The 15,709-nt window shown below is 36.3% G+C and overlaps 1 protein-coding gene across 6 annotated transcripts in view; it reads right to left on the minus strand.

The window, feature by feature from the left end:
* Positions 1–15,709, minus strand: part of LOC111156885 (phosphodiesterase 4D) — an 887,389-nt gene that overhangs the window by 13,620 nt on the left and 858,060 nt on the right. For 4 of the 6 annotated variants that reach the window (XM_022518023.1, XM_022518024.1, XM_022518026.1 and 1 more), the window contains exon 7: positions 522–615. In XM_022518023.1, the coding sequence (XP_022373731.1) occupies positions 522–615 (94 nt within the window). Of the gene's footprint in view, positions 1–521; positions 616–2,145; positions 2,161–6,112; positions 6,161–15,709 lie in introns of those variants that run through there. The other 2 variants (XM_022518027.1, XM_022518028.1) reach the window with 2 other exon arrangements.

Consider the following 15,709-nt stretch of genomic DNA (forward strand, 5'->3'; position numbering starts at 1 on the left):
GTGGAAGGGGGGTGGGGTGGTGTCTCAGTCTACTACACTATCAATTATTATTATCAGCAAGCTTTGCTTTAGTTGTTGTATTATATCTGCCTCATCAGTCTACCAGGCTTGGTGTTTATTAGACTATAACTCATTATGGCAGGGACCATTTCTAATTTATCATTACCAAATGCCCAGCAGTGTCTGGAATTTAACAAGAATTTGTTGAGTGCATGTGTAGATCTTTCTGTAAAACACATTTTATGGTTTAGTGCTTTGGAAAAACTGGGAACTTACAACTTTAATCCAGAGAATCACCAAAGTCCTGAATAAAATTAAAAGATAAAAAATGTACTTTGTCACCTTAGATTCCAAACCTTAGAGGCTTAGACACTCAAATTATTGATAGGATAAATGAAAACAAATGAACTGAATTCCTAACACTCGTTTGGTTTCCAAAATGATTTGGTGTCCTAATCCACCTCCAAAAACAAACAACTCAAAAGAAAACTTTAGAATTGTATTTAAATTATTATTCTCACCTAAGAATGTGTTTGATATATACTCTGACACTTGATTTCCAGACCGACTCATTTCAGAGAGATGCGTGAGCTCCCGATTAAGCATCCTTTTAAACTGAAAAACAGAAAAATAAAATGAAGCAGCCTAAGAGGAACATGTAATTGAGGTAACATGAGCATACTGTAAGATACAGAAAACATGCCCAAGAATTTTTAAATTGTCCTGACAGTTTTTTTTTTTTTTTTTTTTTGACAGATCACAAGTGGGCAGAGAGGCAGGCAGAGAGAGACAGGAGGAGGTAGGCTCCCTGCTGAGCAGAGAGCCCGATGCGGGACTCGATCCCAGGACCCTGAGATCATGACCTGAGCCGAAGGCAGAGGCTTTAACCACTGAGCCACCCAGGCGCCCGGTCCTGACAGTTTAGATCAGTGAAATCCAATAGAACTTTCTATAATGTTGTAAGGTTCTAGAATTTGAGCTGTCCGTTACTGCTACTAGTCACATGTGGCTATCAAGAACTTGAAATGTGGCTAGGTGAAAATGAGGAGCTGAATCTTGAATTTTATTTCATTTAAATTTAAATTTAAATAGCCACATGCAGCACAGATTTAGATACTCAAGGACATTAATTAAGGGGGGGAGGAATAAAAAAAATCAGGTGCATCATTAGTATTTAGAGAAGGAAAAAAACTAATTTATTGGTACACATATGCGCTGCCACACAACAGAAGATGATTTATCAATTAATTTGTCATTTGCAGAAATTAATATGTATACTGGTTAGAGGTTAAAATGTTGTCTTTTACCCCAAAGCAAAAGTGAATAGATTTATTTGAGTATTCTTTCAGAACTTTAGAGAAGTAAAATATTTGGATACTATATACTTTTTCCTTTTAAAGTATTTCCAAGTAGAAGGAAAAAGATCTTTTGTTTCTCAATATCCGTGGGATTTACCAATCCATTTCTCTAAAGTCACATAAATACAAAACTGGTCAATTTTTAATACTCAACTTCATTACTTCACAATTTATTTTACTGATGCCATAGTACCTACTTTATCCTAAGAAACACTGGAATTAACTTATAACCATTGCATAGCATTACCCAAATCCAAGATTTTCCAAGACTTTATGCTTTTCCATCTATCAGCTGTTTGTTATTATGTTTTCTTTTGATTCCCAAATTAGCCCAGATGGTCCTTTAAGTACGCCTTAATACTTCTCTTAACATACAGAAACAATAATTTTTTCTATTACATAGATTACTATTAGGTATTTGATCAAAAAAGTCAAACACATTTTACTCTAATGTTCAGTAGCCTTTAGAATTTTATATTTCACCATAAATTCTCATTTAATCTTGGGAAAAGAGAGTAGTAAATTCACCATTTAATAATGTTTGAAATGTAATTCTAACTCAGTATTTAGTTTATTAGAATTTATGAAAAACTCTTGCTTCTCAGGATTTATGCCAAGGTGTCTTAACTCAAAACAATTTGGCAAATCACTTCCAAAGTCAGTCTTATTGACCATTTAGATTAGGTACAGCAATTTATCACAAAAGTACTGAGGGAGATCAATAGAAACATTCCAACAGACTGTAGGATGTAAGAAATGCGTATTAGCCTTCTCCTGTAGCCAAAACTGAAGAACTGGCCATAACCAATATTAATTTTTCTGGATGTTAATTTATAGGCCTAGGGAGCTTACTCTCGAACTCAGAAACATAAAGTTCATTTTTTTGTTCATGTATTTTTTTCAATAACATTTTTCTGATTATAAAGTGCATGCAAGATAGAGAAAATCTAGAAAGCTATATAGAAAAAATTAGAAATCATTTATATTGCCATTGCTCAGAGATAACCATAGATAATTACCTATATTTCCATCTATGTCTTTTTCCCCAACATTTATTTGCATATATTTTAAATTGGCATCATGCAGTGTACAAAACATAGGCTGCTGCCTGTTTTCACTCAGCATTATACATTATTATCTGCTGGGAAAAATCTGGGTCTCCTAAGAATACTCATGAAGACATTTATAATAGTGTTCAAAACATTTTTGGTCCATTTTTCATAAAGCTATATTGAGTTAAGTTATAAGCTAGTAACCAACTAAATGAGCTAACAGAAACCATCTTGTTTTTTGCCTGGCACATGGCAGGTGCTTAACACTGAGTTCCTTCTATCTCCCAGTTCCCTGGGCCTTTTATAGTGATAGCTGATTTTTATCATTGCAGGACAAACAGATGGGAGATCTGACTAGTTATGCCCACAAAAAAAATACATATATAAACATTTAGTTCCCCTACCCATTCCAGGAAGTAATTTAGGATATTATTTACATAGGAGATGATAACTAAGCTTCAAAATTATAACAAAAATACAATTAGCAAGGCCTGAAGGTACATAAATCCTTTCTCAACAAATGAAATTTACTCTTGGAAAAATCTACTCTTTAGGCAAACAAAATCAAAAGAGACTCTGCTAAACATTTAAAACATATAATGAGTGAAATATCTCTTTGACCTGAAATTGTCTGTGATAGGACTTAAAAGTTGCCAGTAAGAACTGCCTGGTCGTAACAAAGTATGTTTTGGGAAGGGGGGGCATGCTAGGCAGGTCTCTCAGCCACTCCTAGGCCCTCTTCAGTCTATTCAGCCACTGCTGTCTACCTGCCCTCCATGCATTTCTCTCCGTGTAACTAAAAAATGATATAAGCCTGAGGGTAGGGGAGGATGCAGTTGGAAAAGTTAGATAGGGACCCAGTTTTTCCATAAAACTACCTTCTAACTTGGAAGCAACCTAGTATGAGGACTATGTTGCCATATGCCCAGCAGAAAAAATTACACGGTACCTGCAGATACATAATACAAATTATTGGATTCTCTGGAATAATATAAATAATGAATTGTAATTTTCCTGGCAGTTTGTTTATATAATCCCTCATAACAGCCAGTCAATACAGATAACTAAGGGAAGAAACTCCAGTGCAAGGAAATCTATTCTACAGACTGATAAATTATAGGTTGTACACGCACTGATTATATCTGCACATATACATCTATTCCCAGACTACCTTTATGCTGTTGTTCAAAACCCAGAAGTGTGGGGTGGAGAAACCCTTCAGTGCACACCTATATCCCTGCCAAGGTTTGTCAGGTGCTCTAAGGAAGGCAATATTTCCTTTTAACATGATTAAAAGAGACAGTATTTTTAGCAGTCCTCTTTCATCCCAAGGGAAAGGGTGTGGGAGATTTCTTAAAGACAATTTTCAGAGTCAATTCAGTTATAACACAGAGCATTTTCTAAAAGAAGTTAAAATTGCTTCTCTTTTTTTTTTTCCTGTTGATTTAAAACTTTCAGGGAAGCTAAATTAATAACTTACAGTATGATTTTGGAGTGTAGAGCTGGCTGTACTAAAAGAACAAGACATGAAACAATTCAACAATCATTTTAGAATGTAAGTGGAATTTCTCTTATTTAAGATAACTCTATACCATTTATTAGGGTGACTGCACAAAAATATCATGAAAGGAAAATGATTAGAAAAGGTAATAAAATGTTTTCCCCAGAACCTTGCTACAGTCCTCAATTTAGAGATTTAGAAGAGATACAACACAGAACTGATTTTCAAAAGGAAAAAAAAAAAACAAAAAACAACAACAAACAAACAAAAAAAACCCAAAAAACTGATTGCAAGTTGCAGAACAATTTAATTGAGCATTTAGATATTTTAAAAAGTGACCTCTAAATATTTTCTGTTGATGAGTTATTCTGATTGCTTTTAGTCTCAACAGTATGAAATAATAAACAGAATTACTGTTCCAAAAATGAAAAAAAGAGGAAGATTTAAGTGAATGCTTTTTCAAATCCTTTGTTCTCATTATGCATGAGAATGTCTGCATGCAGCATGTAAAGCATAAACAAAAAATGAAAATACATTTGAAATCAATTCTGTATTTTGCTTTTTAAACTCCCATTTTCCAATTTATGTTCTACACTTAAAACTGCTGAGGAAGAAAAATTAAATAACAAAATAAAATTAGAGTATTCTTAAATAATAATCCCTGTATGCCAATGTCGTGGGTACATTTTATAGTCTCCTAGTATATAATTAAGAAGGTGGTAAAGGTCAAACATTAAGAAAATGCTTATCCTGCCCCACCCCTGGCCCCGGCCAATCTTCTGCTAAAAATCATTTGAATATGCTGTGCTGTGATATATTACAAGTTTGGTAGGTATCAGCGTTAAAAGCTAAAACAAATACTGCATTGGCTGTATAAAATTAAATCTGTCAAAATGCATAAGACTAAATATATTTATATTTGCCCTTCTTACGTGTTTTTAGCAGCATACTATTAAAACATAAACAAGGCTGGCCAGCAACAATTTTCCTTAAAAATACAAGCTCTATAACTATTTAGATTCTTGGAAGTATTGTTCATAATCATAATACAAATATGAAGCCCTTCAAAGCATATAAAAAATGAGCTGTCTGAAAGCTAAGAGAGGAGTTCTAGGGAAATTATGGATTTTCCTTTATTACTTTCTATACTTTTCTGTTCTAAAAAAATTTTTAAGCCAAAAATGGCTAACAAAATTCAAATAATAGGAAGTCTGCATATTTCAAAACAATTAAAAAAATCTGGGCCATCCACTGTCTTAAAAGGAAGTTGGGAATCATGACTCCTTGGACAACTAAAACTGAAATAAATTTTTTTAGAATGTGAGAAAATTTCACAGCAAAGGGAAGATGTTCCTCTGAAAAGAAACAAAGAAAATGAAAAATATTTCAGTCTAAGAGTCCTTAAAGAAACGGAAAAGAATTCTTAAAAATTATGTATTTTGATTGGCTCAAGCAGAGATTTCAAGTTCTGAAGTGAAGCTTCATTTAGGGCTGAAAAAGGTTTCTCTACTTCCTGCTTCTGTTACAGAGATCAGATCGCCCGGCTAGCATTACCATGAGACATGCAAGAGGCTTGCCAAGCAGAGCAGAATCTTAGTAAATTCAGTGTATTATTTCATTTCCTGAGATTAACAAAAATAGCAGTATCAGATGAACTTATATATTTTTTCCAGTTTTACAAATAGATAATCAAGTTTTCATTTTAATAATATATCACTTAAATAGTTAAGTAATATCACTTTTTAAGGTCCTCTAGAGCTTTATATCCAAAGATGAAAAAAAAAAAATACTCATCAGCTTAAAGTGGTATAGATTTTTAGAAAGAGCCACGAATTAATTTTCATGAACTTTAAGTGCTACAAATGAACTGGAACCCAATTACTTACATCAGTGTGTAAGTAATTGGACCCAATAATTTATTTCTAATGATTTTGTTTGATTACCTTGATATTTAAAAGCACAACTCAAATCTATACCCTATGACAAAAAGAATCAGTGCACATTCAAAAGCTATTTTAACATGCAAACTATAACTAATAATAGTCATACATTCTCTGTTATCTTGACCACTAAAAACACATATTACTTCTGTAGTTCACACCTAAGGAAAAAAATAACACTGCTTACAAAGCTAAACTCCATTATAATTTATTAAAACTATGTTATATAATCAGAGCAATTAGGAGCTAAATAAATCTTACCTTTATGTAGCCCCAAGACACCGACAGTAAATAGTTTGCTTCAGGCATTTTTGATTGATTATATAAAGAAACAGTAAGTTCTAAAATATGTATATCTTCAAAACCTTAATACTTTTAACAATATCCGCAAGCCAGAGGGTGGGTTTTTAAAGATTTTTAGTAATTAAGTATACACAAGGAAGCCTTGCATTAGATCCCATCCAGTCGTCTTTCCATTGAACACATGCCATTTGTAAAACTCCAGAATGGAACAGAATTCTACAACTATTCTGAATAAAGGAAATTCATGTGGTAAAGAAATATCTAACCATCTAAGGGTCTGCATCTTTTTCTCCCTGAGCTCCAGGGCTTAATGAATAATGTATGTCAAGATGCTTGGCTGCAAGAAAGACTAGTTCTGTCAAAAGCTACCAAATAAGGAACTGCAGGGAAGCCAGAGAGTGACAAGAAACCCCTCCCATAAAAGCCCAACTATGCACCAATCACACTCCGTCACTGGGTCTATCAGGGCGGGGGGTGGGGGTGGACTCAGAGCGGCTGTGTCATGATTGGTTGGCAGGGGCGAACCTCTGGGGAGGAGGTTTTCCTCCTCACCTCTGGTAAACGCCATTTAATAATGGCATCCCTACAGCTGAGGCTACCGAATAAAAAGATGAATGGGGTTTCCCGCCTGCAGATGATGAATAATGACCATAAAACTCTTCAGAATTCATAGTTCATTCTAAAATAAGGATTGCCTATCTTTTTGGAATCCTTCCTATGAGTTTTAATATTCTCTGACTTCTCTTCCTTCAAAATAAAAGCTGCTTTGAAAAAGGCCGTTAGGCATTTTAACTGCCTCCCTCTCGCAAATCCCAAGCAAGTGGCTTCCCTGGTGACACAGATATAGCCGAAGTTTTTCCTCCGCCCAACATAAAAGCATAGTGTGATTATAAAATACAATCAATGTCCAGAATTGACAAATGGGAAGGCTACATTTCCTCACCTGTGTGGGTTGGCTGTTCTTAGGTCCTTTTGTTTCTATTGTTACATGTGGCTGAGTTCCACAACCGTAGAAATCTAAGGGTGGGACGATTTAGAATAATTCTGATTGCAGGGGGTGGGGGTGGTGGTGGACTGAAAGCTAAAGCACTGTGTATGGTTGAAGAATGCAAAATTCCCAGTACAGATTTTAAAATCTGTATTTTGACCAAAAGAGAATATTGTGCACAAAGTTAAGAATGGTATTAACAGCAGCTCTTAAAGGAATATAGCATTAAACTCCAGTAATCAGGGCTTTCGCAAGGAAAGTTAAGAAATCTAAGTTATTTATTTATTTATTTTTTAAAAAAGTTTATTTATTTGAGAGAGAGAGAGATCACAAGTAGGCAGAGAGGCAGGCGGGGTGGGGGGAGGGGGGGGAAAGCAGGCTCCCTGATAAGCAGAGAGCCTGATGCGGGGCTCAATCCCAGAACCCTGGATCATGACCTGAGCTGAAGGAAGAGGGTGAACCCACTGAGCCACCTAGGCGCCCCGAAATCTAAAAATTTTAAAGCAAAACAATCTTTTCTATCTGGTTTGGTGCAGTATTATTCTTCCACTTGTATGTTTAAGACTTGTGGGTAAAAAAACAATGGAAGTCTAGCTTTTACTCTATTTTAGCATAAAATTCCATCCTGTCTCCTTCCTCCTCATCTCCATCTCAAAGCACTTAACTGCTTTGAGCTTCTGCGACTTGCTAATATTGTTACTTTTCAGTTCTACTGCATTTGTCTGTTTTAGATAGGGCACACATCAGAAACATCCATGTAATACTCTTCCTCTTTGAATCTGTAATGGTCCTTTGCTTGCAGTCTTCAGGGCCAGTTCACACCTATTGTGTTAATTTCCTAAATTCCTCTTAATTCCTTACAAAAGGAAAAAAAAATTAAACCCCTAAAAGGCCACTAAAAATGACCAGAAGAATACAAATAGGTCCTCCTCTTTCCTAGTCTTTTATTCTCCTTAAGTGCTCACAAGTGTTTGACAATGTACTCTCTCCATTCTCCTTTAGTTCCAGGATCCTCAACCGCTCTGGCTTTCTCCCCACTTCTCTGACCACGCCTTCTTTGCCTTCTGTTCATCCTCTAACTTGGGATATCCACAAGACTCTGTCCTAGGCCACACTCTTCTGTGACTACTTCTAACATGAACTGCAGTGCCATATTTCCAAATGACTAAGATTCCCTGCCACTCATCACAGACTTTTTCAAAATTGATGGATCCATTTTTCTATTTAAAGTAGTTCATACTTAACAACTCCCATTTCAGTCAGTGGGCTCATGTTTCTCCCAGTATCACAGACTGAAATCTATGACTCTTTGTTACCATTCAATAGGAATTTCATGTGAGTCAGCCACCATAAGATGTTTATTATATAATTCATCTAACTGGATCCTTGAATAATCCTAACATGTTCCATCTACATCACCTTCCCTCCTTCACCAACTTTATTATCATGTTTTATCTTTTATAAAATGCTTTTTCATTTACTCTTCTTTCCCACCCTAACTCCGATCATCTAAATCCAAAGGCTGAATGCCGGAGAGAAAATGGAAAACGTCTTCAATATCATCTCCTCTAATCCCCTCATTTCCACATAAAGTGAGACCAGGAAAGAGAAAAAGATTTTCCCAAGTTCACCCAGGTATCAAGTACAAAGGCTTTGAATTCAAATCCTTTAGTGCATAATCTTTAACAAATAATCTCACCTTTTTTGTTTTTAAGATTTTATTTATTTGATAGGTAGAGATCACAAGTAGGCAGAGAGGCAGGCAGAGAGAGAGGGGGAAGCAGGCCCCCTGCTAAGCAGAGAGCCTGATGTGGGGCTTGATCCCAGGACCCTGGGATCATGACCTGAGCCGAAGGCAGAGGCTCTAACCCACTGAGCTACCCAGGCACCTCTAATTTCACCTTTTAGTGTTCCGGTTTCTTCATCTGTAAAATTGGGTATTTAGGGTACATAGTCTCCAAAGATGCCTCCTAATGAGTGACTTGACCCTACACTGAATCTAAGCTGACTTGTATAACCAGCAAGTAGTGGTGTCACAAGAAATGGAGGCTGTCAGAAGAAGTCTTGAAACTTTCACCTTGGTTGACTTGAATGGACCATTAGGATCCCAGAGCCACCCTGTTAGCAAGTCTGAGTATTCTAATACTGCCATGCTATGAGAAAGCCCAGGCTAACATTATGGAGAGGCTGCAGAGAGAGTGCGGGGGGCGGTGGATGAGAGAGACAAGGAAAGCAAATATGTGCCCAGACAATCTCTACCTATGCCAGCCATTCTAGTCCGGAGCCAGAACTGAGAGTGAAGAGACCATCTTAGTCATCCTGACAGTGGAGCCTTTAGATGACTCCAGGCTCAGCTGCCATCTGACTAAAACCACATGAGGGACTTGAAGTGAGAATGTCTAAGCAAGCCAAGTTAGCCCATAAAACAATTTCCAAAAAAAGCAAATTGATATTTTAAGCCACTAAGTTTTAAGTGATTTGTTTTAGAGCAATAAATAATTAGAACAGTTATTATGAGGATTAAATGATATATGCAAAGCACTTAAAACAACATCTGGTACATAGTGACAAACAGGTATTAGGTGAAAATGATGATGATGCAAACAATTATGTGGATTATGATAACCACCCCCATTATGGTGACTAGATTTTTTTTTTTAATTTTTAATTTTTTTTAACTTATAATGTATTATTGGCCCCAGGGGTACAGGTCTATGAATCGCCAGGTTTATATACTTCACAGCATGGTGACTAGATTTTTTAACTCTCAGGCTTATCCTGTGTGTGTGTGTGTGTGTGTGTGTGTGTGTGTGTGTGTGTGTGTAATTTATCATGTCTTTTAAAATCATGTTTTATTTTAACTGGATCATATCATTATGCATCTCAGACCCAAAACACAATACTTGCTTCTTAGCTCATCCTCTTTGGCTTTTCTCCTTCTAATCCCATACTTATCTCTGCCACCAGACCAATTTTTGTCAAACCCAGCCTCAGCCTGCCACTCCAAAGCTATTACCTAACAAGCTGGCATCACCTGCCTCCTCACATCCATATTTCTCTGTGAGCTCCAGAACGATAACCTCCAACCCTAATCCCCAACTCCAAGCCCATCTCCAGCTGCTCTGTACATTCATGCTCCCTTACTGAAAGTCTAGTGTTCTACCCAGCTCTATGATTCAGCAGATAGTCCTGTTTTTACTTTCACTGAATTCACTGCCTAGAATACCCTCTTTCTTCTACTCCATCTCCTTCAGGCTGGCTTTTCAGAAAAAGTCAGATTCAAATCATTCAAAATATATTTCAAGACCAAATTATCTCAGCCCCTCTCCAAACTTTATTTTGCATTCACTCTTTTATTTAATAAATACTTACTAAGCTCCTACTGTGTGTCAGGCACTGTCCTGGATAATGATGACACAGCAATGAACAAAGTGAAGGTTTTTCACCTGGAGTTTATATTCGACAACTGAGTCAACGAATACATACTATGTCACGTGGTGCTAAATTCAATGGGAAAAAGAAAGGATAAGAAGGCTATGGCATGTTAGTGATAGAGGTCCCTATAGTATAAAATGATCAAGGAGAGCCTCTTTGATGAGATGATATATGCTCAGAGACCTGAAGAAAGAGAGGGAGCAAGGCACGTGAACATCTAGAGCAGTGAAGAAAGGGGAGTCAAGTAAAGGGAACACCAACATCAAAAGCCCTGAAGATGGGAGCATTCTTGGCGTGCTTCCAAAGAGCAGAGTGTACCATACAATGTCATTTACATCCAAATTATCCTTTCTATCCACCCATCAATCTATTTTATTCTTTCACTAACTTCAAACTAAGTTATCTTCCTTTTTATAACAAATATTTTTATCCTGATAAAAAATTCCTACTTTTCCAATTACGCACTTCACTAAATACATCCATATATACTAAATAACCCTAGACACTTTAAAAAAATCCATATAGTGGCTTATCAGTAAAATAAAGGAAAAACAGAAGTAATTATATTACATACTGCAAAATATAAATGCTTGTACGTAAGTATACTAGGAAAAAAAAAGGTAGTCAAAAGTTGAGATCTTACTATCACTTACTGTGTGACCTTGACAAAGTTATCTAAACTTTCTGAGCTTACTTTATCTTCAGTTTACTCATCTAGAAAATGAGAATAATAATTAGCATCTACCTTATAATTTGTTGTAAGAATTAGCTGGTACATAGACATAAAGCACTTAGAACAGTAAGTGCTTTGCAAGTGTTTGCTCTGCTTCCTATGGAGAATTGCCATGAATATGACAGCAACATGGAAATGATGAATACAAGAATACTGTTTTAGAAAGACAATCTTTTCCCAAAATGGTGAATGATTCTTGAAAGGTTTCAGATGTAACAAAGAACAATTCTCTTTCAGTATACACTGTGGTTACATTACTGAAAAAATTAGTGTGGATTAAAATCATGTAAAAATATTTTGTTTTTATATATAAAAAAGTAGTTGTGGTCTAGGCTCAGATAATTCTAAGTGAATATTTCACCTGCTTGAATGGTTTGTTGGGACACAGAACAATTCCTCCTTGGTGAAGGACTATCCCATGTATTCCAGGACACCTAGACTCCCTGGCTTCTGCCCATGAAATGCCAGCAGGACTCCCCAGTCAGTGCATCTTGAAATTTCCTAAATGTTTGTCAGTGTTAAGAATCACCGTTCCAGTTACTTCAACTGCCTTGAACTTTGCCTCCTCAACCAGGGTAAAGGATCCTTTGGGCAAGAAAGATATCTTATTCTTTCTTTATCTTTTCCAAAATAATTAATGGACCACAGGCACAAAAGATTCAACTGTAAAACCCTAATCTGCTGTAGTAGAGGAGATAATAGTAATGATAACAGTAGTAGCAATAATTACAATAACGTTAAATAAAAAGCACTAAAGACGGTTTTCCCTATTTCTAGGTAATAAGAGTCTTTTTTTTTTTTTTAAGATTTTATTTATTTATTTATTTTTATTTGAAAGTGAGAGCGAGGATGAGCAGAGGAGGGGCAGAGGGAGAAGTACTCTGCTGACCAGGGAGCCCATAGTGGGGGCTCAATCTTAGGACCCTGGGATTATGACCTGGGTGTAAGGCAGACACTTAACTGACTGAGCCATCCAGGTGTCCCTGAAATCTTTCTTTTCTTAAATTCTGAGGTAAGTCAAAATTCATTTCATTTGTCTCATTATCAAAGCTTAACTAGATGCTCCTTCCCTTTGCCACGTAGTAGAGATGGCAGAAAGAATCTGGCCAACCCAGAGAAGAAATAAGGATGAGGCCAGAGAAATACAATTCTTAGAATCAGACTAAGCTTCTGACAATTTTAATGGGGAAATCAGAATCTGTTAAAGCATCTGTTAAGACCTACTATGAACCAAGAGCTTTATATATCTTAACGCTAACCTTGGCAACATATTGGTAAGATAGCTATTATCCTCACTCTATCTGTGAAAACACAGATAGAAACTCTTAAAAATTCACTAACCTGCCCAGTATATGACAGAACTGACAGGCCAGGCCAGGTCTCTCTTTTAGTCTTTGTTCTTTATAGCGTGTGAGTTGGTCATCATATAATGATGCAAACTCCTTGATAAATGGTATGAGTTTAGGAGTGGACTCATTTATCCTTAATTCTTTTTTTTTTAAGTTTATTTATTTATTTACTTATTTTAGTAATCTCTGTACCCAATGTGGGGCTCAGACTCATGACCCTGAGATCAAGAAGTGCATGCTCTTTTTATTTTTTAAAATTTTAAATTTTTAAATAAACATATAATGTATTTTTATCCCCAGGGGCACACGTCTGTGAATCACCAGGTTTACACATTTCACAGCACTCATCATAGCACATACTCTCCCCAATGTCCATATCCCCACCACCCTCTGCCGTCCCCCCTCCCCCCAGTAACCCTGTCTGTTTTTTGAGGTTGAGTCTTTTATGGTTCGTCTCCCTCCCGATCCCATCTTCTTTCATTTTTTCTTTTCCTACCACCCAAACCCCCCACATTGCATCTCCACTTCCTCATATCAGGGAGATCATACGATAGTTGTCTTTTGACTCTGACTGACTTATTTCGCTAAGCATAATACCCTCTAGTTCCATCCACGTTGTCGCAAATGGCAAGATTTCATTTCTTTTGATGGCTGCATAGTATTCCATTGTATATATATACCACATCTTCTTTATCCATTCATCTGTTGATGGACATCTAGGTTCTTTCCATAGTTTGGCTATTGTGGACATTGCTGCTATAAACATTCAGGTAAGAAGTGCATGCTCTTCTAACTGAGCCAACCAGGCTTCCTAATTTAGCCTTAGCCTTTGTGCTGATTTACAATGTCCTGAATTAAAGAACCACTGATCCCATTATTGTTGTCAGATCTCCAGACAGCATGGATCCTACTAACTAGTGAAGTCAGGAAGCTTGTGCCCAAAGACAGGCAGTGTCGCCTGATAAGGAGAGCTATTGACATGTGGGGCAGTGAACACTTAGATGTGGGAGTATTCCATGAACAAGACATGCATGCTCTTGCACACAGCGAAACATATTTCCTGACTGGTGGTCTACTATGCTCAAACACTCAAATGATGTATACACAAATGTATGTGTGCATGTACTGAAATTTTTAAAAAAAAGTTATCATTTCCTTTCTCTGTCTTCTCCTAATAATACTCCTCAAAATCTCTAGATACCACTCCTCCTTCATTCTTCATTTTCTCAGTCCTTAAATGAGACACCAAGCAATCAAACTTTCTGAAGTATTTTAGGATATTTCAGGATACTTAAAATTCTGCTTGTTGGAGTTGAGGCTTTGATATTTTAACCAGTGCTGGAATAAGTGACTTTGCAATAGATGTTAAGACACATTTTTGATTAGGGAAAAAGAAAAAGCAGACAAACCAAACTATGAGGAAACCGAGTCTCAGAGGTCAAATTATTACCCAAGGTCACAAAGCCACGTTACAGAGCCAGGATTTAAACCCATACTGTCCAGCTACAGTCAGGCATGATGTCAGGCATTAATCTACAGTTTATGTAAATAATGTCAGGCATTAATCTACAGTTACCCTAGGGCCTATAAATAATATGTCTACTAACATAATAAACTCTAAGCTGTATATGAGATTACATTTTGAAATACTGAAGAAATATTATTTAAAATAAGTGTATTGAGGAGTCTTAGATTTCTACAACCTAAGGGATCTTCCTGGAAATAGCACTGTTTTCAGTGGGACTAATACCTTTGGGAAAATATTTTTTTTTTTTATAATCAATCTATATTTATTTTACATATTTCTACTTAGGATCAAAATTCTGGGAATTGTTATTAATCAAGAAGCTAATCTGTATAAAGTGGGCTGTCACAAATCCAATATGCTTGTGCTTAACATATGCAAATCTCTTTACTAAATGCTACCTGAAGAATTCTGAGGCAAGAGGAAACATCAAATATTAAATCCAGTAACTACAACACACCAATGTTTCAAGAATCACTCAGTGTTCTTTTGCTCTCTCTGAAAAATCGTTATACAGGCAGGCAATAATCCAGAATTAATCTATAACCTATGTTTTAAGTAACCGAATTTTAAACCTATTTTTACATTGTAAAAGTTATACTTTCTTCGATTAATGCTAATATTACAAAAACAACCTTAACTCAAGTAAATCCACTAAATCTGTTTGTGTTTACTGCCCTCTAGTGATGATGGATCCAAACACAATTTAAGGAACTCTGTTCTGAAGAGTCGTCACATCTCAGAAAACAAGAACGTATCGTACAAATATTATAGAAGCTTGAGATTAACAGGAACTACAGCCTGATTTTTAAAAACAGAAAGATCATTCTTCAATTAACCTAGTTTGAGAGGGGCGCCTGGGTGGCTCAGTGAGTAAGCCTCTGCCTTCCACTCAGGTCATGATTTCAGGGTCCTGAGATCGAGCCCCACATCGGGCTCTCTGCTCGGTGGGAAGCCTGCTTCCCCCTCTCTCTGCCTGGCTCTCTGCTTACTTGTGGTCTCTCTCTGTCAAATAAATTGAAAAACAAAACAAAAAACCTAATAAGAGAATTTTCACCGAATAAGTTTTATTTAAATTAAGAAACACCTCTAACATTTACTTAAAAAGGAAGGTCTAATATAAGAAACTTTATTTTTGTTGAGAGGTACTCTGAGACTGAAATAACATCAAACTGATCTGATGATAACTGTACTTAAATTTTGCTTCTACATGGTCTCTTTAGCATGGTATTCTGCAATTGCTGATACAGTTTAATCATATGCACTTGATAGAAAATTTTCTATGTTCACAACTGAGTAAATCTAGCTGAAACCAATACCACCACCACCAGCCACCAACATTATCACATCCACCAAGAATTTCTGTTTCAATGAAGAATAATTAAGGCAATGAATGGATGCACAAACCTCACATAAATGAAGCCTACACACACACACACACACACACACAACCTTGTATAAATATAGACTTTTCTACTTACAGCAAAAGTTAGGACTCCCAATTCATTTAAACTGTTCTATGTTA

This window comes from Enhydra lutris, unplaced genomic scaffold, assembly GCF_002288905.1.
Source record: "Enhydra lutris kenyoni isolate GAN:26980312 unplaced genomic scaffold, ASM228890v2 scaffoldscaffold50, whole genome shotgun sequence".
NCBI lineage: Eukaryota > Metazoa > Chordata > Mammalia > Carnivora > Mustelidae > Enhydra > Enhydra lutris.